The following is a 24,588-nucleotide window of genomic DNA, read 5'->3' on the forward strand; positions in this document are numbered from 1 at the left end:
TGTCACCAGCAACATAAGCAGGTGTCACCTGCTTACCTGGACTAACCCACCCTGAAGTGAAGGGAAGGAAGGTGCTCCTCCACCATCTGCAGAGGAGGAAGCAGCATTGAAAAACATTATGCTGCTAGGAAACTGCAAAAGGAGTCCAACAGGTGACAGACACCACTGTGTCACAGAGGGGCACAAATAGGAAGTTCATGACCAATTAACATAACAAGCTGCTTAGCACCCCACACACATACACCCTACACGAAAATACATCAACCACAAAGTGCATACTCTCTTATGTAACATTAAAAAAAAAAAAAAGGCCATTTCCATCCTCACCTGTAATCTGCAGCCCTGAATTACATTTGGTTAAAGGCTGCTATTTTGCCTGGGATCCTGACTGACTTGTTACTGCTGGTCTTAGAAAACAAATGAAGAACTATGCTTCTTTTAGCTTTGCTCCAGCAATCAGGTAAGACCTGAGTGGCAAACCAGCTCATTCTAGACAATGGACAACAGCTCTCACTAAGTAGTAGCAGGAAGGCATCCACAGCGCCAGAGCTCTTACACTCAGAACATAAGCAGGAAGGGATTTGCTGCTACCCCCATCACAAGACCTGGCCCTAATCTTCATGGCCAGCACTGCTGCAAAGCTGTGCAGGTGCGTGATTGCATGGGCTGCATGCTTAAGGTTCAAGTGACCAAATGTCAGCACAGAAGAACTGGTGAGGTCCATGAACTGCAGCCAGAAGAACCCATATTCACTCCCCCTGTCCCAAGGCTGTTCCCACAGATGGAGAGCAAACTGAAATCTGGGCAGGCATGAGGACAGCTCCACCATGTTTGAAACGCTGCAGCTCAAAACAAAACCCACTAGATGACTATCAATGGCTCATGCCTGTAAACTGAGCTACAAAGGAGGATGAGATCTCAAGGACTGTGATTCAAGGCCAGCCTAAGCAGAAAAGTCTCTAAGACTCTACCTCCAACTAACCAGCAAAAAAAATCAGGGTTCAAGTACTAGAGTGCCAGCTGAACAATTACTAGATACAGAGTCCAAACCCTAGTACCTGCCAGAAAGGAAACAAACATTGTACCTAGTCCATTGTTGGGTGATGAGAATAGTGGAGGTTAAGAGAACAGATGTAAACACCTCTGCCCAGAGTTCAATTCGCAGGCTTTAAATCACCAGGGTATATCCTGGACAAAACACTGGAGAACAAGCAGCAAATGCCAAAAAAGTCATCTAAATCTCTCATCTGAGAACAGGGAAATACAAGGAACAAGGAGAACTGATTAACCACTTCAGACCATGAGAAAGGCTCAATTGGTAACACTAGGAAACTAGTGTAGGATGTGCTCCAGAAAAACAGGAGAGTAAAGCCAGGAAGAGGTAGAAGCCAGGAAACAAACCAATCAGGAGCAGAAGACGAGAGGGGAGGGAGGAAGGAATGGGAGGAGAGAAGAGAGAAGAGGGGAAAAGAGGGGAAGAAGGGAGGAGAGAATTGATAAGATTATCAAAGAACACATAAATTAGTGGAAAACAAATAAATGCCTGGCACATGACGAAACAATAAGGAAAAAATGGACCTATGCAAAACATGAACATAAGGATATTAAATCGAAGAAAAACCACACAGCATACAAGAAAGAAAATAATCACAGGGCAGTACTTGGCTTAGGATTGAAGAGAATAAGACCTTCAGAGTTACAATGTAAATAATGTATTGGTATGACAACCAAATCCTGAGATCTTAGGAAAGGTAGAACACTGAGGCTGGAGAAGGGATCAGGGTGTCAGCAAGTTAAATCCTCATCTACCCCATCAGGGACACTGTCCAGTACTAATCAGTTAGGAAATAGAAGGGGCTGGGAAGTTGGCTCAGTGGTAGAGTGCTTGCCTCACATGCATGAGGCCCTAAGTTCGATTCCTCAGCACCACATAAGCAGAAAAAAAGCCAGAAGTGGTGCTATGGCTCAAGTGGTAGAGTGCTAACCTTGAGCTGAAGAGCTGAGGGACAGCACCCAAGCCCAGTTCAGCCCCCATGACCGACAAAGAAAAAGAAAGAGAGAGAGAGAAAGAAAGAGAGGGAGAGAAGCATGAGCACAGTACCCAGAAACAGGATGAAAAAAGCCTTAAGTAAGTGTTTAAAGTGTTTGGATCAGGAAGAGAGGACCCAGGGCAGTGGTTGTTCCCTGCAGCACCTTTAATATTATTTGACTACCTAAGTAGTCAATTAAAAAAAAAAAAAAGCTGGGCGCTGGTGTCTCACGCCTATAATCCTAGTTATGCTCAGCAAGCTGAGATCTGAGGATCGCAGTTCAAAGCTAGCCCGGGCAGGAAACTCCATAACACTCTCATCTCCAATAAACCACTCAGAAAACCGGAAGTGGCTCAGGGGTTCAAGTGGTAGAGCACTCGCCTTGAGCTTTAGAGCTGAGGTTCAGTGTTCAGGCCCAGAGTTCAAACCCCACGACACACACACACACACACACACACACACACACACACGAACAGTTCTTAGCGTTCAGGCCCAGAGTTCAAACCCCACGAGAGACACACACACACACACACACACACACACACACACACACACACACACACACACACACACACACACGAACAGTTCTTACGAAGAGTTTGTAAGAGAAAAATCTAGGCTAAACTATGCACACTTTTTACATGTAATTGTTTAAGGTATAGGAAATAAATGTAGACCTAAATTACACTCTCAAATCCCCTTTCAAATTAAAATTATAAAAGGTAAAAATAAATTACAAAGACATCTCGCTAAGCAAAGGTCTTCACATGCTAATAAACAGGCCAGGAAAGGTCTTCATATCCTCGCCACTCAACCAGATTGAGACCGGTGCTCCATTCCCCCGACAAACACTCTCCCCAGGACCCTCAGCTCACCCGCCCCTGCTCCAGAAAGCTGCTCCCCTGCAGAGTCCGCCCAGGACTCCCCAGTGGCCTGAGCAGGTTCCACCAACACCTGGGTCACACTGGGCTACAGTCTTGCTCTCGGGAGGCTTCCTATGAGTCCCCTGAGCAAGTCCCCAGAGGCCAAGTCCTCAGCAGGAACGAGGCCTCTATACATGTTCTTGAGTGAAAGAATGAATGAATAAGTGAATGAGCCTCAGTTCACACACTGCAGCTCGGCTCATCCCTGAAACGAAAGCACCTTGGTTACTTGGGTGAATTCAACTGATCACCTCTGCTTACCTGTAAACTGTGCCCAGCTGGATGTAATGAAAAGCATCAATCTTCATCAATATCGCCTTTAAAAATATAAACATATGCACGTGTAAATAATGCACACCAATCTGCACATGAAATGAGCAATCTGGAGTCATTTAAAGCCTATCAATGTTAAATGCCCTGACAAGAGGCACCATTTCTGAAAGCCAAGGGCTTTTTAAGGAAATGGTCTACCAGCAAAAAGAAAAAAAAAAAAATGAAAACAGATATAGCTACTAGCTCCTCCTCCCAGTTCCAAAAATGACTGTAGGCGACAAGCATCACTCCCAAATGGCTGTGTGCACGCAAGCCTTAAATGTTTCATCCACATATATTTGAATACTTTGGTTCTGCAGCCACAAAGAACATCATTTCCCATGTGCTTCGCTTCATCAAGAAACAGCACCACAAAGTCATCTCGGTTTAAGCATCATTTCTACTGCCAAACACCTTGACACGGGAGAAAGCATGTGAGTGGACCTACCCTCTGGACATCATAATGCAGCCCACGGATTGCAAAATCTGGGTCATATTCATACTTCCGGATTTCCACGGGGTACTAAGAAAGAGAAACACAGCTGGCTTTAGGCCCGGGTAGTACATATGCTCTTCTTAGTTTAGAAGGTGGCGTCTACAGGAGCGGATCATAGCCTGTCCCTCTGCTTCTGGTCCACAGAGCCCTCCACCCTGCCCTGGGCCCTATTTATCTGGCTCAGCATGTAAGAGGTGCTGACACATTGCAAAAGTGCCGTCCCTCCTTTTCAACTGTGCCAGGAATCCAAGTGCCTCCCTCCCAACCAAGTCTCAGAACTGGATTGCAGCTTCCCTGCCAAGAGCCCAGCCTTGCCAGGCAGCATCTGTGTGCTACCATGGGCAGGCCTGGCTCTCCCCATTCTTTAGAGGGAAACATCAGGGGCACCATGGACCACCCAGGTGGGGGGCAGGTGGTCACGGAGTCTGGCTCAAATAAAATAGCTATTCCTGAGATCAACAACTTACATCCAGGTATAAACTGCAGAAGCGAAACTTAGAGGACCACCAAGACCCCTCGGAAATGTCTCCAAGTCTCCTGGGCTGTGCTGCTCCCTCTCCTCAACCAGGGACATGTGAAGGAGGACAATTTTCAGCCACGAGGCTGAACCTACACAGCAAGTTTGCATGTCAAGCTGCACAAACCACTAGCTCCAAATGTCACACTTCAGCTCATTTATCTAACACTTGCCATGTGTGCCAAGAAATCACCAAACTAATATTTCCACTCGTGGGCGTTTCCAAGAATTCTGAACACCATGTACAGTTCTGTATCCTCATCCACAGGCTTACCACAGCCCACACGGAGCCCAGCAATGATGGCCCAGCCCTGCTCACTGAAGCTAGGAGCTTCAGCACTTCTGAAAACTCCTTTTCAACTACAGAGTGAAAGAGGAATAAGATTCCAGCTATTAAAAGGCCTTGGTGGCTCACATCTGTTATCCAGCTACTTGGAAAGCAGAGAAGGGGACGATCACAGTTCAAGTCCAGCTGGAGTAGAAACTTCCTGAAACTCCCATCTCAACCAGTGGCTGGGTATGGTGGTATGCACCTATACTCCTAGCTACAAGAGAGAAAAGGAAGGAGGATTGCAATCTGAGGACAGGCCCTAACATAAAGGTAAATCTAATAAAAGTGCCAGGGGCAGGTGGCTCCCACCTGTAATCCTAGCTACTCAGTAGGCAGAGATCTGAAGATCAACAGTTCTAAGCCAGCCAGGGTAGGAAAGTCCAGGAGCTTCTTATCTCCCATTAACCACCAATAAAAAAGCAGGAAGTGGAGTTGTGGCTCAAGTGATGGAACACAAGCCTTGAGCAAAAAAACTCAAGAACAGCACCCCAGGCTGAGGTTTAAGCCCCAGGACCAATGCCAAAAGAAATAAAGTAAAATAAAAATAACAAGAATTAAAGCAAAAGGACTGAGAACATGGCTGAAGTAGTAGAGAGCCTGCCTAGCAAGCATAAAATTCTAAGTTCAAACTCCAGTACTACCAAAAAATTAAAGCATCATGACGGCTTTATCGAGCTCCAGACCAGGCATTTTCTGCTCCATACCACACACTAGACCAGGTCTTTGCTGTGACGTTTGTTTTTCCCTTGCTACACCAGCATGAAGGAGGCAGGGTAGTCCATGACTATTTTACTGTTGAATAATATGAGGATCAGGTTCAAGGACAATGCCCAAGGTCAGAAAGCTACACCACAATTGTGCCAATATTTGAACCACAGTCTGTGTCACAACCAGTTCAAATCCTAACCCCATAATCAATTCAATTCTTCTGAATTGAATTGAGCCTCACCTCCAGCCAGGCTTTTTTTTTATTGAGATGAAGTGATTACATAAATTTCACAAATTTCACAGTACTGTGGGATAGTGATACTTAAAGTCACCAACACATTTTAACCTTCACAAGACAAATTGTCATTATCGTGGTCTATAAAGTTTGTGAATTCTATGAGCTTTGACAATACAACTATTGCTTCCACATCAGGTGATATGTACATTTCTTTCCTTTTGCTTAGTGTAGGGCTGGTCCCTCAATTCAATTCTTCTGGCACTCTACCATGTGAGAGCCTCACCTTCAGCCAGGCCTTTTTTGTGTGTGTGGTTAATTGGAGATGGAGTCATGAGGACTTTTCTGCCCAGGCTGGCTTTGAACTGTGATCCTCAGATCTTTGTCTCCTGAGTAGCTAAGACTACAGGCATGAGTCACTGGTGCGGGGAATTAACCAATTCTTGACTAACTGGGACCTCATACTGGAGACAGTACCTTCAGCGACTGGAACAGCGGGCAGGAGGGAGGGGTTCAACAAGCTTACTTAAAGGAGCCACAGTTACAGGTACTTCCCAGACCTGACCTAGAAGGCTATGCCTCTTTCCTGGCTAACTGCAGGTCTCCAGATATATCACAACACTGTCCAGGTTTCTGAGGCCCAGAAACCTGAGTACATTTGTTTTCTGGAGTTCTCAGTTCAGAATGTAAAGTGGGCTGGATTATGAGTCTAATTGGGGCAGGGCTGAAAACTGAAACATAAAGCTCTCTGAAATCCACACAAAACAGGAAGTTTTAAATAAAAGGATTTCAATGGAGAGCTAGTCCCAGGTGGAGCTCAAGGCTCTCACTTCCCTGAGGAATTCAGAGATGTGTATACATCAAGCATTTATCCAGTATGTACTTTGTGTCAAGCACAGTGTCAGAGCCAGGAAACCTAATGGACAAAAATTTCTGCATCTCAGAAGTACCACTCCACCATAGGGACGCACCCCATGAGCACAGAGCCTCTCCAGATACACTATAAAGAAAACACAGTAGTAAGGTCAGATCTGAGCAGGGGGGACCAGCAAGCCCAGGCTAGCGGGGGACAGGAAGAGTGGGCCAAGAAGAAGGGAAGAAAGCGAAGTTCAAAGGTAGGAAGGAGCCTGTGGGAGCAGAGGGAGGGAGAGCAGGTGTGGGGAGAGGAGGCTGAAGAGGAAGCTGGGGACAGAGGTGACACTAGAGGCTTTCATTCCAATGGGAGCCGGAGGAGTGGCTCAACGTTAAGAGTAGTCTGCCTCGCAAGCATAAGGCCCTGAGTTCAATCCCTGTACTGACTGCCCCACCACTGTCTGAGAAAAACAGAAATAGTCCAAATGCAATGGGAAGGTCTGAGGTGATTCTGAGCACAGAGTGTTTTAAAGGCTCACTTTATTTTATCTTATGGCAATATTGGGAACTAAACTCAGGGCCTTATGCTTGAACATCCAGGCAGGTGCTCTACTACTGAACTGCCACACTCTTGGCCCTTCTTGTTGAAAAAAGATCTCTCTCATTACATCTGGTCAAACCTGGAAGGCAAACCTAGTTATGCTTCCTACACAGCTGGGCTAACAGGTGAGTATCATCATACCTAAGGTTGAGATGGGCTCTCCAAACTCTTTGCCTAGGTTGACCTTGAACCACAATTTTCCTAATCTCTGCCTCCTGAGTAGCTAGGATTACAGAAGTGAATCAACAGTGCCAGGTTACCCAATTTTTTATGCCTACTTTTGATAAGAATATGCCCTTGCTTTTTAAAAAAGGGGTAATTATGAAGGGGCTGAACCTTTTCATTTGCTTTTTAGAGAGATGTGAAGCTGTGAAATGTGTTGTTCCGTTGGTGTGCATCTCAAGAGCAGAGTGCTCCCCTTACTATCAGAACACAAAGCACACTGAGTCTTGGCAGGGAGAATGGCACGGAACTCTGTGCTTCTTTGAAGCACTGTGTTGTTTGATTGGAACGAGGAAAATCTGCATAAGCATAACTGGCTCTATTAATATGCCCGAGGTAATTGGTGTTATAGCATTTCTTTTATCAGAGCCACAAATATGACATAATGAGGATGGAGTTTCAATGGCTGTATCTACAGGCTTATCGATCAGGACCCCACCTTTTATTTCACCCATCTGTTTGATCTCCCGCCCCCAAATGCATAAATGCTTTATGTTCATGTATTTTTCATTTTCATGAATATTTTATTTTTATCCGAACAAAACTACCCATGATAGAAAGGTATTAACCCTCTGAGGGGCAGTGTGGATTGAGGAGAGCATTTAAGTCCCTGGGGTACAGAGAGACCTGAATTTAAATCTTGGTTGTCTCCTGGTGGCATTCGTCCTGAGTTAACAGCCTGAGTCACTGAGGCTCTTTCCTCAAACATACAACAGAGGCAGCTTGTCTATCCAGGGCTCTCAAGAAGACTGCAGTAACGGTATTAGTACTAGAGTGTTTTCTACATGCCAGGTGCTCTGTGTACATTTAATCTAATGACCTCACTGTCATGAGGTCCACTTTACAGAAGAGGAAACTGAGGCTCAGAGGACTTGTGAGTTAATCAGACTGCACAGGAAGTCAGTGATGAAAACAGGATTTGAACCCAGCAGTCAGGATGGAGAACCTGTGCTTTGGGAAGCTAGAAGCCCATCCATGAAAAGAGCTGCATTTCTTAAATGACACGGAAATCAGAGAGTGTGCTACTCCAGCAGGGACACAGCAGCCCTCCACAGTGCGGGGTAGATGGATGATACAGGGCACAGCTGGAAAGCAAGCAAAGATCTACCTGCTTATTCAGCATCCATCTCCCCTGTCCAGACTGTGCTTTAGACGGAGAAGAGTTTCTTGACTAAACAGAGAAATGCAGTTGGCAAGGTGGCCTTAACAAAAGAAAGCTGTCTTTGGCTTCATGACAAAAAGGAACAGGCATTTTCCCCCCAGATATTTCTGCATTTTGAACTAGGACAGAAGGAGCTGCTTAAATCTGCTGACAAAGAGTGAGGATCAGAAAATACATAATCAAGCCTGATGCCAGTGGTTCACACCTGTAATCCTAGCTACTCAGGAAGCTGAGATCTGAGGATCATGGTTCAAAGCCAGCCCAGGCAGGAAAGTTCATGAGACTTATTTCCAATTTCCACCAGAAAACCGGAAGTAACACTGTGGCTCAAACTGGTAGAGCACTAGCCTAAGGCTGAACAGTACCCAGGACCTGAGTTCAAGCCCCACGACTGACAAAAGGAAGGAAGGAAGGAAGGAAGGAAGGAAGGAAGGAAGGAAGGAAGGAAGGAAGGAAGGAAGGAAGGAAGGAAGGAAGGAAGGAAGGAAGGAAGGAAGGAAGGAAGGAAGGAAGGAAGGAAGGAAGGAAGGAAGGAAATACATAATCAAATGGTAGGATCCCAAACTAGTGGAATCCTGTGACTGTATTCCTATGAGTATGAACCAGGGTATAGAGTATGGTATCCTGAACATCTCCCTCTGTTCCATACTTGTTGAGTCCCTCCTGGAGGAGGGTGGGGGGCTGAGGGGTTAGAAGCAGAGCATATACAAAGGAGGGTGCCCAGGGTGGCAACACTGGTAACTGAGAGGGTAACAAGAATGATCAGCCTGGAAAAGAAATCCTGGAGGGCATAATGGCTGCTTTATAAAAGGCCCAACCTGTTGTATGTCCGCTGATTTATCAGTCAAGGGTAAAAACATTATTTTCCATGATTTGGATATCTAGATTACTCATACCCACCTGCTCTCCCCATCCCACCCAGCCCTCCTCTGCTGGCTGAAATCCCACCTCCTCCGCAGTTTCCCCAATTCCTTAGCAGACAAAGTTGTTCTGCCAGTCCTCTATGCTTCCTCAGCAATGTCAGACATCCATAGGGGCCTCTACCAGGTAGCTGCGTAACTAAAATGGGTGCCTGACCTTTACCCTCCCTGCGTCAACAAGCAGACTGGGCTCTAAGGAGTTGTGGAGTCAAGGTCTAAAAAATGAATGAAGAAGGAAACAAATGTGGAAAAGACAGCAATAGTGACAGCTGCACAGAGGCAGAATTGTCTGACATCACGATCAGAACAAACTCCTGTCCTAAGGGGTTCTATACTAGAGCAGAGATCAGAACAAACTCTGTCCTAATGGATTCTAGTCTGGGGCGTAGGTCAGAGCCGTGCTGACTGGATGACAGGGGCTTCTCAAAGGGCATGAGCCCCATGGGCCTCCAGATGCTTCTCAATCTCCTGCTGCTGAAAATGTCAGGCTGGAGGAAACATGTTTTCAGGAGTTCCTTCTTCAATAACAGTTTCCAAAACCACTATGCATCAGAAGATATTCAAATATTCTTTTTTTTGGGGGGGTGGGGGGGTCCGGTCGTGGGGCCTGAACTCTGGGCCTGGGCACTGTCCCTCAGCTCTTCAGCTCAAGGCTAGCGCTCTACCACTTGAGCCACAGCACCACTTCCGGCTTTTTTTCTTTTTGCTTATGTGGTGCTGAGGAATCGAACCCAGGGCCTCAGGCATGCAAGGCAAGCGTTCTACCACTGATATTCAAATATTCTATTACATAAGAAAGCAAATCCAGCCAGGGATGCAGGTGAAACATAGCTCATCATTGGAAGAATTCCTTTGAACCAGAACGTACCAGGCTCTGCAAGAACCACACTTATCATACTGCAAAATATTAAAATGTTGGGGCTGAGAATGTGGCTTAGTGCTAGATTGCTTGCCTAGCATATATGAAGCCCTGGGTTTGATTCCTCAGTATCACATAAACAGAAAAAGCTGGAAGTAGCACTGTGGCTCAAGTGGTAAAATGCTAGCTTTGAGCAAAAGAAGCTCAGGAATAGTGGTAGAGTACCTGCCTGGCCTGCATAAAGCCATAAGTTCAAATCCCAGTACTGCCAAAACAAAAACAAAGAGACATCTAAAGATTCTCTTAAACACAGCTAACATCCAAAGAAGAGACACTTGGAACGGCACAAAACTATTCATTCTTCAGCATCAATTCTCTAAGTGACTTCATGGGGCTGCTGTTCTTCAAATATCTCAGGGGCAAAGGTGGGGAGAGCGACCCAAGTCTGAGGTCATACCCGGTGCTCATTGATGAGAAGGTCCCGAGCAGCATTGAAGATGAGCGTGTGGAGGTGCTTAGAGTAGAACACCAACGTGTAATCGTAGTCAAAGCCATAGATCTCGATGTCTGACAGGCTCAGCTCATTGTTGGAGAAAATGGCATCTGGATTCAGCAAGTTGCTCATAATCGATGGAACCAACTCTAGGAGACAGAAAATACACATTCCGAATAGATGTAGCTCGCTTGGTTTCTAAATTAAGTGAGAAAATAGAGTGCCAGAGTGATCTGCTCCCTCCTGTAAATTACTCTCAGTCATAGGGGCCTGTCCCAAAGGCCACCGTTGCATGAGTCCATTTATATAAAATGCCCAGAGAAGGCAGAGCTGGGGTTGGGGATGCAGCTTTGTGTGAGTTCTTGCACGGCATGCATGAGGCTCTGGGTCCTATCCTCCTGGTGAGGCAAGGCAAGAATGGGAGTGGGGCAGGGTTGGGGTAGAGGTGAAGTTGAGGGTGGGGTGAGGTGAGGTAAGGTGAGGCGAGGCTGGGAGTAGTGACTCAGGCCTGTAGTACCAGCTACTCTAGAAGCAGAGATCAAGAGAACTGTGGTTCAGGGCCAGCCCAAGCAAAAAGTTATCAAGATATCATCTCAACAAATAAACTAGACATGGTGGTAACATGCTTCACACCTATAATCCCAGCTACTGGGAGGCACAGTTTGGAGGACTGTTGTTCAAGATCATCCCCTGGGCAAAAACGCAAGATGCTATCTGAAAAACAAATAGAGCAAAAAAAAAAAGGACTGGTAGACATGGCTCAAGTAGTTAAGTCAAACCACAAGGACCTAAGTTCAAATCCCAGTATCACGCCCCCAAAAGAAAAGAAAAAGACGCATACACAGGAACAGCAAGTAGACTAGGGATTAACCTAGAACACAGGGTATGGGTCTCTCGTTGAAGTGATGAAAATGTTCTAGAATTGTCTGTGGTATTGACAATGGCAGAACATCCCTTACTGCTATACTAAAAGCCACCAAAGGGGAGTCTTCAAGAAGTGAATGAATCACCTGACACCTAAATTCCATCTTAATGAAACTGCTTGAAAAACAACACGTGCTTCAGTGTCACAAAGAAAGATTTGCTTCATCTAAAAAATACCTGGTAGCTAGAGATTTTAGAAGATAAAAATGCCAATAAAATTTAAATGACGTATCTCACCATCCAAAAGAACAATTAACATTTTATGTGTTTGCTCCTAATGTTTTTATTTAAGTATTTTACAAATTAAGTTCACACTTTTACACAGGTTTGCACTGTACGCTAAGTTTACCACTCAATCATAACCTATTCTCCCATTATTACAGTTTCTGAGAACACCACCTTAGACTACTACCTAGGACTTCAGTATATTTGTGAGTCACAATCAACCTAAGAGTTCTGTTGCTTGTCTAGGGGGTTCATATTTAATAAAAATAACCTGGCAGCGAGCACACTGCGTGTCCATCTCTGGCTGCCTTAGGATGACGTCTTCGGCTGCTCTGTTAGAAGCGTGACTCACACAGCACCACGGTCCACTGCACCTGCTGTTGGCACCCAGTCACTTTCTGTTCTAACTACTTATAGGGATTTCTATTGGATGGTTTCCATTCCTTCTTGGAACTTGCATTACAAGGAATATGCATCCCTTCTTACAATTTGCATTGAGTTTAAATGATGCTTTTAAAAACCAAAGAAGTAGGGCCAGGGGCAGCCCGGGTAGTAGAACTCAGGCTCAGCCTGTGAAAGGCCCTGGGTTCCATCCCCAGCACTGAAAAAGGAAAACAAAATTTAAAGAAGTACAACAGGGGGTGTTAGTCAGCTTACTTTTCCAATATGTTTTGTTGTTTTTATTCTTCTTGGTAATAATTCATCATTACGCAAGGAACTACAGCCACCTACCAATAGGATTAAAGAAAAACTTTAAAGAGCAAATGAAGAAAGCAAACAACAGAAGAAACCCCTAAGAGAGAAACAGCAAAGTAAGCCAACCCCGAGACTCCTGCTTCACTCCTCGCCACCCTGCTTTCTAGAAGCTACAAAGAACGTGGACACACCCCTTTGCAGTTGCAGGAAATTTCACAGAACACAATGGAGATTTCAGCATTTATATTTCCCATCCAAAATGACTAGAAGAAAGCAAGCTACTCCATTACTAGCAGTATGGGAGATGACTGCAAGACAGAGAGCAGCCTTCCCTCCCTAGTCTAATGGCACTGCAGTAAAAATCTTCTAAGGGAAATCTCCGACTGAACATTTCCTCAGTGAAATCTAGGCGCAAACACTCAGCAGTACACTGCAAAAGACAAAAAAAGAAAAGAAAGAAAGAAAGAAAGAAAGAAAGAAAGAAAGAAAGAAAGAAAGAAAGAAAGAAAGAAAGAAAGAAAGAAAGAAAGAAAGAAAGAAAGAAAGAAAGAAAGAAATGTGATATTCCTATCCAGTTACCATTTAACGGCCAGAACTGAGACAAAAACATAGACCATCCTCAGGACAACCACCGGCCCACTAGAACAATCAGTATCGTTTCTGGAGATGGTGTCTCTGTGTGAGAGCCAGAACTCCTGGTTGATAGGTGCCCTCCACTGTGCCCACCCCCAGCAGTATTTAATAAGCACCAACTATCTACTACATATAATCAAAAGGGCTGCGCATTATCTCAGTTAATCCTATAAACAACTCTATTCACTAAATGCTGCTATCTCCCTTTTTTATATGAGCACAATTGAAATACTACAAGTCACCTAATTTACTGAAAGGTATACAACTCACCCAATGGTAGGGCTGGGAATTGAGCCTGGGAAAATTGGCTGTAGAATCTATGTTCTTTTTTTTTTTTGGTCGGTCATGGGGCTTGAACTCTGGGCTTGGGCGCTGTCCCTGTGCTCTTCAGCTCAAGGCAAGCGCTCTACACCGCTTGAGCCACAGTGCCACTCCCGGTTTTCGAGTAGTTTATTGGAGATAAGAGTCTCATGGACTTTCCTGCCCAGGCTGGCTTTGAACCTCGATCCTTAGATCTCAGCCTCCTGAGTAGCTAGGATTACAGGAGTGAGCCACCGGCGCTTGGCTAGAATCTATGTTCTTAATTCCCTTCCCCAGGTTCATGGGAGTCTAGCATCATCCACAAACGGTGCATTTTCTTCTAAAATGGAGTAGAGCTGGTACATCCTTTGTAAGAACTGCAAAGTCTTTGTCTCTGTTCTAAAGAGCCACCTGGAATAATCAAAGTCACTACTCCAATTAGGTCCTAGGTTCCAGGGCACAGCCCTGCTACAGCTCCTGCTACAGCTGAAGCTATGGACTCCTAAGCAGAATACGCCCATAGATTCTGCAGAAAATGTTGGGGTCCTATCACCTGAAGCCTGTTTTCATATTGCACTGAATTTCTGGACCACTGAAGATACAAATGTCTGAATGAATACACAAACTTCACTCACACGAGATATGGAGTCTGTAGCCAATGTTCACTCACAATTACACCTCATTAGTCTTTCTTGTCAAAGCTAATGAGACAGTGACCTTTAGTTTTTCTGGGGTTTTGAGTTTGTTTTGTGCCAGTACTGAAGCTCGAACTCAGGGCTTGGGTACAGTTCCTTAGTTTTTTCACTCAAGGCTAGCACTGTACCACTTGAGCCATAGCTCTACTTCCAGCTTTTTGGTGGTTAATTGGAGATAAGAGTCTCATGAACTTTCCTACCTGGGCTGGTTCTAAATCTCGATCCTCAGATCTGACCTCCTGAGTAGCTAGGATTGCAGGTGTGAACCACCAGAGCCTACTGAAATGTTTTGCTTTTTTTGTTTGTTTAATGAAGGATGTGGTTGTTTGCTTATTTGTTTTCCTTTACAAATAACACAGATAGGAGCACAGTTAGCAGACTGGCATTTAAAGAAACTTGAAGGCAAAGAGTTCCAAGAGGCAGGGGAGGGAAGAACTTCCGTGCACTTCCAATCTTCCTTCCACAGTCAATGGTGGCTGCAGCAACGCTATTTCCTGACTGTGATCACACAGCATCATCCCTGGGATGTCGTGATGCAAGATCACTTACAGACCAACCCAAAGCTCCACTTTCACAAGTGACCTTTGCAGAGAAGCTCTACCAGCCTATCTGAATTAAGGCACAGATTTAGAAACAGACAAGAAAGCACATCTGCCTTTCTCTAACCTGGGACCACGTGAAACAGTTAAAAGAAAAAGGTAATAGAGGAAACCCCATGGTCAGTGCACCCCAGAGGGGCACAGGATTCCCCTGCTGGCCAGAGCCTGAGAGGCATCTGCCACACCAACACACTCAAGCCATCACCTGAACTCCTGGGCTAAGTGTCATCCTCAAAATAGCACAGGGAACAGCCTGGGGAGCCTACAAGGATCCCAGAACCCGGTCACCACTACGGAAAACCTTATGAGCACATGAATAACTATCAGACGAAGAACGCTGCGAGCATACAGAAAGACAGTGTGGCTTAACTTGAAGCCAAGACCCAGCCAAAGTAGAAACAAGAGTAGAAGAAGATGAGAATGTGAATTTCTTCTTGGATTATAGATGACAGTCAGCAAGGCTACACAACCTCGGCCGGAAAATGAAGGCCCAGCTCTGCTGCTGGGCCCCAGCTCTGAGCTGGAGGCTATGTGTCCCTGTCACACAGCGAGGTGCAGTGGGAGCTCCCTGGCACACTTGGCTCCCTGGCTTCTGGGTCTCCATCTGTAAATCCTAACGCACAGAAAATGGGCTGGCTGAACAACCTACAGAAAGAGCTTGTCAGCTGTCAGATTTGATTGAGGTTGGATTTTTATTATTATTATTATGGCAAGATTCTCCTACTTACTTTCTAGTGGATATTCAGTGTCAGTGTCTGTTCAATTTACTCTGCCCCTACCATCACAGCAAACTACAAACCTCAGCCAGAAGCCAGGGGCTCATGCCTCCAACCCTAGCTACTCAGGGGGTTGAAATCTGAGGATCAATGGTTCAAAACCAGCCGAGTCAGGAAAATCTGAGATTCTTACCTCCAATTACTCACAGAAAAAGCTGGAAGTAGAGCTGTGTCTCAAGTGAGAGTGAACAAAAAAAACATCAGGGACAACACCCAGGCCCTTGGACTAGCAAAAAATAAAAACCTGTAACTCCACCCCATATCATTCAATAACCCTCTTCCTCCCACAGCAACCCACTATACGAGCTGTCTATAATCTGCTCCTACAGACACTTCACAGACATCACACAGTATTGGTCCTTTTCAACCATATCCTCAAGGTTCATCCATGTGTTCGCTCTTTCCTTTATGAAGCCAAGTAAGAGTCTACTTTGTCTCTAGCAATCATCCATTAACGGATATGAGTTGCTCCTACCCTCTGACTCTGTGGCCATGGTATGCAAATGTCTGTTCAAGCCTCCACTTTCCATCCTTCTGGACATTCACTCAAAAGTACAACTGCCTGATCATATGGGAATTCTATGTTTAACTTCCTACTGTTCTCCTTAGCAGCTGCTCTAGTTTTCTGTTTGCTTTAAGACCACCTCAGACACCATTTCTTGCCTAAATTCTAGCTTTAACTCTGACAGAGAGAGAAAATAAAGGAAGCCAGAACTGAGGTTCCAAAGTCAGACATCCTTCCTCTATTTAAGGAAACACTGCCAACTAATAAATACCTCAGCCTGGAAAGTTCAATGTTTGCTGACTACCTTGTCTGCTTCCATGCTCCACAGTGCTAAATGACTCCTTTAATGAAAGCCCCAAAGCTAGCAGAGCTGGATTGTCACAGAGTAGTGCATGAGTTAGGGCCAAGTGGATACCCATGACCTGTGTTGGGTCAAGGGATATTCATTACATCTCAAAGAGGCAAGGTGGGCATCGGCCAGCCCTGGGGCAGTTAGCCAGAAGAACTCTAAGGCTGACCCAATGACTCATTCCTCATGCAGTACCCAGTCTCTAAGCCCAAGATAGGAAGGTATCAAGAGTGAGTCTACAAACAGGCCCAAGACTGCCTGCAATAAGCAATGCCTATGGGCATTGTGCCCATCCCCTGTGGCAGTGCCCTCCCATGCTCATTCCCATCAGTGAACTTCTCTCTCCAGGCCCATGGGAAAGACTACTGTCTTCTGTTCTACCTATCCATACCTGGCTCTGATGGGCACTGGCCAATAGATCATGGGCATAAGCGTCAAGGGGCATGCATCACCTCCAAAGCAGTATACAGACACATGAGACATTGATAGCACAAGATAAAGAAGCCTGGAAAGCTAAGCCACCATGTGGAGGCTGGCTGACCTGCGGAGCTGCAGAATTCCCGGTGAGCTTAGTATGAATAAGAAATGAACTCTGGTTACAGCTGTTCATAGGAAGCCACTGAGATTTTGGGAGCTGCATGTTATTGCAGCCTAACTTAGTCTTACCTGACGATGCCTTCTGATCCTCTAATCCCCTGGGTTCCCCTCCCCAGCCCTCAGCTTGCATAGTCTCAATGTGCCCAGGTCACATTTCTCTCTTCATAATATATTTCTATGCTGAAGCAGTAGATGCTCTCCTCCAAGTGAAATCAGGGTCCGACAGCCAAACACTTTGTACTTGGCAGTGCAAATGACAAGAAAGAGAGAGCCAGCTCCAGGCTACTTTTTCCTAGCCACCTAGAGCTGGAGATAGCTCCTCTGCTGCTTTGCCTAAGTTCTGAAGGCCACCTCTTCTGTTTTCCAATCTCAACCTTCTAAACGGGGGGAGGGGGGGGGCATGCGGAAACAGCATAATATGATTCTCTAGCTCAACCATCACTCCCATCCAGCTCTGCCAGAGGGGATAGGGAGCTCGGCTCCCAGATTTGCTGCCCTGCGCTCTCCTACCACTCACGGGCAGCCAGTCTCTAAATGCAACCATGTGTCACTTCCCAAGGAAGAAAAGCCACCTACAACAGCCTGAGAGGGAAGCTCAGTGCTCACAGGAGCCTCCCACTCACCTTAAGGCTGCTGTGAATTGACTTCGGGTGAGATTTCTGCAAGGTCTTGTTCCTGTCCTCTTTGAGACTGCCAGTTCTATCGCTGGCTGGCTGAAAGTGTGGGTGTGTTCTTTGGTTCTGTTAGGGAACAGTCAGGGCATTTGTTTCCCTATGTTACATTTTCGTGCCAACCATTTTTACTGCACACAGTGGTGTCTACTTAATGTCCTTTCTGCTAGTAATGAGTTACTGTAGGAGAAGTAGAGCTGGGTACAAAGTGTGACTTTGAAGACCAAGATGACATGTGCATAATTCGTAAGAGTGTCTCTATTAGCCCTCATAGGTTTCAATGCAACTAGTTTTAGCCAGAAACTGTTTCTAGCATCTCCGCCTTGTCCAAAAAAACCATTTGGTTGCTTATAAATCACTCTTTTTAGGGGAGAGAGGGATGGGGAACAGCTGGTTAAGTAGTCCAAACTGACCAAAAGAAAAGAATGGATTCCAGTGTTCTATACTATGGCAGGCTGACTACAGTTAACAATAACTTACCGGATATTTCAAAGTAGCAAAAAGTGTTTCAAGTCAAGCTAGACAGGTAGGTAAACCTGTAATCCCAACTACTTGGGAGGCTGAGGCACGAGGATTGAGAGTTTGAGGCCAGGTTGGACAACTTAATAAAACCCTGTCTCCTCTAAGTAAAATAACAACACCATGGCTGAGGATGTAGCTAAGATGTACAGGGCTTGCCTGTAAGAGTGAGGCTCTGGGTACTATCCCCAGACATGCCAAGAAGAAAAGGAGTCTCTGAAGTGCTGGCTATGCTGACCACCTATCATTACTAGACTTTGTACACTTATCAGTATCACACTGTACATCCTAATACGTCCAATTACGTGTCATTTAAAAATACAATAAAATGTTCTACGAGCCAGGCACTGGTGGCTCACACCTGTAATGCTAGCTACTCAGGAGGCTGAGCTCTGAGGATCACGGTTCAAAGCCAACCCGAGCAGGAAAGCCCGTGAGACTCTTACTGCCAATTAACCACCAGAAAACTGGAAGTGGCACTGTAGCTCAAATGGTAGAGCGCTCACCTTGAGCTGAAGAGCTGAGGGACAGCACCCAGGCAGGCCCAGAATTAAAAGCCTCATGACCCACCAAAAAAAAATGTTCTATGAGAAAAAAAATGTGTCCTTGTCTACAATAGTGCAGTAATAGACTCCAAGACAAAACAAAGTGCCAGGCTCTCTGCACAAAGAAGGTGGTTTTACTGGCCTTTTTCAACCTCTAAGCACATATTCCAGCTGCAGGGGAAGAAACCAGAGGGGAGGACACCCCATCTCTCACCAGCTTCTTCTAGGGTCCCGCCTGAGGAGGTAGCCTGCCTGGAGTCAGGCTTAACCAAACAGAAAGCATTCTCCCTGTGTCTGTCATTACAGCATGACTGAGGGGCGGATGGTGTATGAGCGGCATAAAGACTGGCCTGGGAAGACAACAAGCATGCCCAGCACCCTAAATATCTCACACTCCTTAAAATTCCAGCCCTCCTTCCTCTGCCCAGGCCTCCCCCAGGCCACTAGACTTTTTGGGGGCAGATCCCCATAAATTTTCTGGGAGCTTATCAAAATAAGATCACACCACCTGTAGAATTTTTATAAACCGGTTTTCTTGCTTATTAACCTCAAAGGATTTTTTTCAATAAGCATTTACCAGATCTATAGGGTGTCAGCCCCTGCACAGGACACCCACCTCCCAGGGATGGTAAGCAAGTCATAAAGCTCGTCACCGCTGAAGGAGACACGGGAGCCTCACTGGGTTCCAGCAAGGCCCAGGGGTAGAGGCATCTGACAAGAAGCCTTCATTTTCCCATATTTTGCATCATCTGCAGGGAAAAGCAACCCTTAACAAATAGAATTACTCACCTAAGGAATTAGTTATGCACATGACATTTATTCTACTCCCACCAAAAGTTAAAATTATACCTTCTGACTCGGAAAGTAATATCTGTGATTCTCACTACCCTTAGAAATCCATCATGCTTCCTAAAGTTCCAAAAATAAAACCATGTACAACCTCACTTGAAAGCAAGTTCAAAATAATAATGCTTTAGGACAAGCTAGTCTTTAGTCACTTAATGAAAGGCAAACAATGGTTCAAAAGTACATTTCGCAGCAAGGGAAAATGTTTTTAGAAAAACAGCATGGAGCCATATCAAAGGACCAAGTATTAGGCCAGCAATCACAAATTTCTATGATGGTCTGGAGGAAAGAGAAAAGAATAACTATCAAGCCCTGCCCTCTCCTTCCCCACCTCTTCACCACAGAGCACAGGGAGGAAAACCCTGCCATCCCAATGTGCAGATGAGGAAAACAGGTAGAGAAGAGAAGGACTGGGGCCTAGGTCACACAGCTACTGAACCATTCGATACAGGTCTGTGCCCAGCACAGTACCTGGCATATGAACGATGCCTCACAAATGTCAATCCCTTTCTTTCTTTATCCATCCACCTAACTAGTATTTTTTCCTAGATCATTAGTTATTCTTCAAATTGAAGTAAGAACTACTCTCAATAGGGCATGGGGGCCCCCACTTGCCATCTCTGCTACTTGAGAGGCAGAGATCAGAAGGATCACAGTTCCAGGCCAGCATAAGCAGTAAGTTATTGAGATCCCTATCTCAAAAAATCAAGCCAAGTGTGGTGGTAATATGTCTGTAATCCCAGCTACACAGGAGGGAGAAGTAGGAGGATCCCTAGCTCCAGATAATTACAAGATCCTGAACTACTTATTTACTAAGTAGTCAGTCATAAGGCCCTTACAGCAATCAATCAATCCATAAATCTTGTAAGAAGATTGGTGGGCAGAACAATGGCTCTCCAGAGACCTACATACCTCACTTCCTAGAATGCACAACTATGTGGTTACCTAACACTGCAGAGGGGGCTTGCAGCTGCAGATGGACTGGGCTTTTCCAGCTGTTGAAATGTTTCCTGAACACCCAGGCACCTGGGTGAAAATGAAAGGATGTGCAATGAAGGCAAGAAGCTTCTTCTAGAAGCTGAAAGGGTAGGGAGGAGCCTGGGAAAGGCAGGCAGACAGCACCAGAACAGAAGTGGTTAAATTTATGCCTATTTGTTACCAGAACAACCAGAAGTGCAGTCTTTTCGTTCTGGGCCCACAGTGGAGAATGCCAAGGCTGTCTGAGGTCTAACCCACAGCCCTACTGGGTGCTGACACCCTGAGAACCAGGGCTCCCTACCACTCGAAGCAGCTCCAAAATCTGCAAATGAATGGAACTATGGCATTCCTCTCATTCCTGGACATTTTGGAAAATAGTCATTTTTTTCATAAAAAGCAAGTCATTCAAGTTAACAGGTAACGTATTCATTATTGTTGATTTTAATAGATCAATAAGTACTTTTTAATCACTCCTTTGGGAAACAGTGCAAATAATAATGTATACTAATAAAATCTCCAGAATGAGGGTTTTTTACTTTTTTGTTTTGTTTTGTTTTGCAATGCTAGGAGTCAAAGCCAGGGCCTCATGCATGTAGTTCACCTCAACGAGAATTTTTTCTCAACAAGAATTTTAAATGTATAACAATGTTCTGAGAGCAAAAAGTTGGGAAGTTCTACCTTACATGCGCCTATTTTGTTTGCTGCTTTAGAAGGGCTTATGGTATTTATTATATCAATGAGATTTCAGAAGGTGCAAACTGATAATCTGATATTGTATTTCTTGTGTCTACTTTTCCATAAAAAGTTCCTCATTTCTCAAATCTTACTCTAAGTTAAGGACCAGTCCATTAAAGAACAAAACTTTCCTATAAAAGTTCAGCCTAGGCTAGGCCTGTAATCTCAGCTACTCAGGAAGTAGAGATCCACTGAGAGGATTATGGTTCAAGACTAGTCTGGACAAAAATGTTTGTGAAGACTCCAACTCAACCATTCAAAAGCTGGAGACCTCACCTGCTCATTTAGCTGTCTCTCAGCACTCTCTGAACTAGAAGAGGAAGTATTTGATCTGAAAATAATGATCACAAAATACAATCACTTCTAGGTATTTGCTAATGCAAGACAGGCACACAAAGCAGCACTGGAGAAAAGCAGTGGTCTCTACTTTTTTGTTTGGCTGGTACTAGGTTTTGAACTTAGGCCCCTGCTCTTGGTAGACAGAGGGGTTCTACCACTCAAGTTCTCCCTTCAGCCTCCAGTAGGATTTTTTTCCTTTTTCTTTTTTTTGTAGGAGTGTACTTTGAACTCAAGACTGCTCAGTTGCTAGGCAGTTGCTCTACCACTAACCCTTGTTGCTTTAGTTTGCTTTTCTTGTAGGGTCTGTCACTTTTGCCAGGGGCTGGCCTCAAACCACCCAGCCTTCTATCTCCACCTCACTCATAGTCTTGACCACAGGTGGGTTCACCCGAGCTCAACTCTTTGGGCTCTTCTTCAGCTAGCTAACTGCCCATCTGTAACCCTGGGAACTTATAAAGAAGCTTTTGAAAACTGCTGGGGTTTTGTCCTGTCTTCCTTCCTGTAAAATCTTATCTGACCCATTTAGGAAGGACAAGTCAGGACTTAGCTCACCATAAACACAACATGAACACAACACACCATGAACACAACCTGACCTAGGAAGCCTTTCTAACAGAAGTAGATGCTCAGCGAGGCACAGTAGACTGCTTCCTTCCCCTCGGGACCAGTCAGACCACACAGGCCTCCAGGGCTCAGAACAAGGAATCTGTCAGGGACTATGGACAAATGAACAGAATACCAAGATGAATTTCCAAAGTAATGAAGTCGAAGGTATGTCATGGTGACCTGAAGCTTGCATCACACATATAAAAGGGGAATTTCAGTGACTCTGACATAGATATTCCCAATAAAACTGCTAGTCTTGTGATCACATGACAAATAAAGGGTAGGCCAGATGACCACTATGGTGGTTACGGATAGATGGATTCCCTCTTCCAGAAGCAGCTGAATCCAGGACCTCCAGGACCCTCTCCACTTGTCACAGACTAAGGTGACTTTCCTACCTGAAAATGTAAAAATTCTTAGGCTGAAGGATTCTCCCTAAACACTTTGGCTACTAGGTCTTCCCATGACCACAGGACCATGGACAGCACCTACCTAAAAGGCCACTTTTAAAGAATACACCAAGCTGTTTGTAAGATGCAAAAAAGCAAAAAGGAATCCCCAAAGAATACCACATCCAACTACCAGAGGGAGTTAAAACCCCCTCAGCCTTCACCCTAACTGCTGCTCTTTTTGCTGTTTATACTCTCCTGTGTTACTTTAGACTTCCACCACACACAGGCACAGCCCTACACACAATCTACAGTACTTTTGTGTTGTAAAACTTTTCATAGGGCTGGGGGTGTGGCTCAAGTCTAACAGCACCTGCCTAACAAGTGCAAAGTCTTGAGAGCAACCCCAAGGTGTCTGGGAAAATAATTTAAAATTAACCTGTATCTGAAGCCTACGTGTGTGTGTGTATTTGTGTTTGATTTAATTTGTCCTAATTTTATGAAAGTCATCTATCCCCAGTTGGCTTCAAGTTGGCACATATGGGTACTTCTAGCTCAGTCAACGTGAGTTTCCAGAAGAAGCCTTTGGGTAAACATTTTGCATGTGGAGAGCCATACTGTCTCCATTGCAGCTAATCAACTCTGATATCATGGCACAAAAGAAGTTTAAAAAAAAAAAAAAGTGTCCAGGTACCCAAGATCATGTCTGTAACCCTCACTATTCAGGAAGCTGAGATTTGAGATTCATGGTTCAAAGGCAGTCCAGGCAGATAATAGTTTGTATAACTATTATCTCCCATTAACTGCCAAAAGACAAAGATGAAGCTGTGGCTCAGTGGTAAGGTACTAGCCTTGAGCAAAAGAGAGCTTAAGGATGGAGTCCAGCCAGGTCTTTAGTTAAAATAAAAGAGTGGTTATATTACAATAAATGTATGTACTACACACAAAACAAAAACAAACTTCAAGCTTGGTCTAGACCTGGTCCACAAACATGCAAATGTTCCCATCATTAACAATATTTCCTTTTAATACCGCTTCACTATTTGTCTGGTATTCATACATGCTGGTTCTAGTTCTTGCTTTTGCTGTTCTTTCAGCTCCCCTCTCTCCTGCTGAAATGCCAAGCACACGCGTGTCACTTAGCTCACTCCATCACTTACTGAGCTGCTTTTACAACACTCATGTCTTTAAAAGGGTCATTTCTGGGCAATTTTTCAGATTTCTTATCTAGTTCATTAATTTTTCGCTTTTGTCTAATCTTCTGGTTAAAAGCATTCCACAAGACTTCTAAGAATTATAAATTGAATTTCTAGAATTTCTATTTGCTTCTTTAAAAAAAAAATCTGCCTGAAGCCAGGCGCCGGTGGCTCACACCTGTAATCCTAGCTACTCAGGAGGCTGAGATCTGAGGATCGAGGTTCAAAGCTAGCCAGGCAGGAAAGTCCGTGAGACTCTTATCTCCAATAAACCACAAGAAAACCGGAAGTGGCGCTGTGGCTCAAGTGGTAGAGCGCTCACCTTGAGCTGAAGAGCGCAAGGACAGCACTCAAGCCCAGAGTTCAAGCCCCATGACTGACCAAAAAAAAAAAAAAAATCTGCCTGCCTGTTAGAGGGGAGCCAGTGTTTCATGCCTGTAATACTAACTACTCAAGAGACTGAGATATGAGGATTGCAGTTCGAAGCCAGCTAGGGCAGTAAAGTCCATGAGACTCTCATTTCCAATTAACTACCAAAAATCCAGACATAGAGCTGTGGCTCAAGTGGGAGAGGCCATCCTTGAGTGAAAAAGCTAAGGGACCACACCCAGACCTTGAGTTCAAGCCCTATTACACACACACACACACACACACACACACACAAACACCTACCTGGTTATTTTAGTACTTGCATAATCCCTGCTTACATTTTTAATTTCATCTTTTATTCTTCCAAGTTTTGGACATTATCAGAAGCTACTACATGTTCTTTACCTAACAATTCTAGTATCTGAAGTCCTACTG

The 24,588-nt window shown here is 44.9% G+C and overlaps 1 protein-coding gene across 1 annotated transcript in view; it reads right to left on the reverse strand.

Moving 5' to 3' along the window:
• Nt5dc3 (5'-nucleotidase domain containing 3) overlaps positions 1-24,588 on the reverse strand; it is a 52,336-nt gene that overhangs the window by 22,450 nt on the left and 5,298 nt on the right. The window contains exons 2-4 of the mRNA XM_042693224.1: positions 10,626-10,810; positions 3,714-3,788; positions 3,215-3,270 (exon numbers count right to left, since the gene is read on the reverse strand). Coding sequence (XP_042549158.1) covers positions 3,215-3,270; positions 3,714-3,788; positions 10,626-10,810 — 316 coding nt within the window. The remainder of the gene's footprint in view (positions 1-3,214; positions 3,271-3,713; positions 3,789-10,625; positions 10,811-24,588) is intronic.

Source organism: Dipodomys spectabilis, unplaced genomic scaffold (assembly GCF_019054845.1).
Source record: "Dipodomys spectabilis isolate Male_0828 unplaced genomic scaffold, ASM1905484v1 ptg000163l, whole genome shotgun sequence".
In the NCBI taxonomy this organism is placed as follows: domain Eukaryota; kingdom Metazoa; phylum Chordata; class Mammalia; order Rodentia; family Heteromyidae; genus Dipodomys; species Dipodomys spectabilis.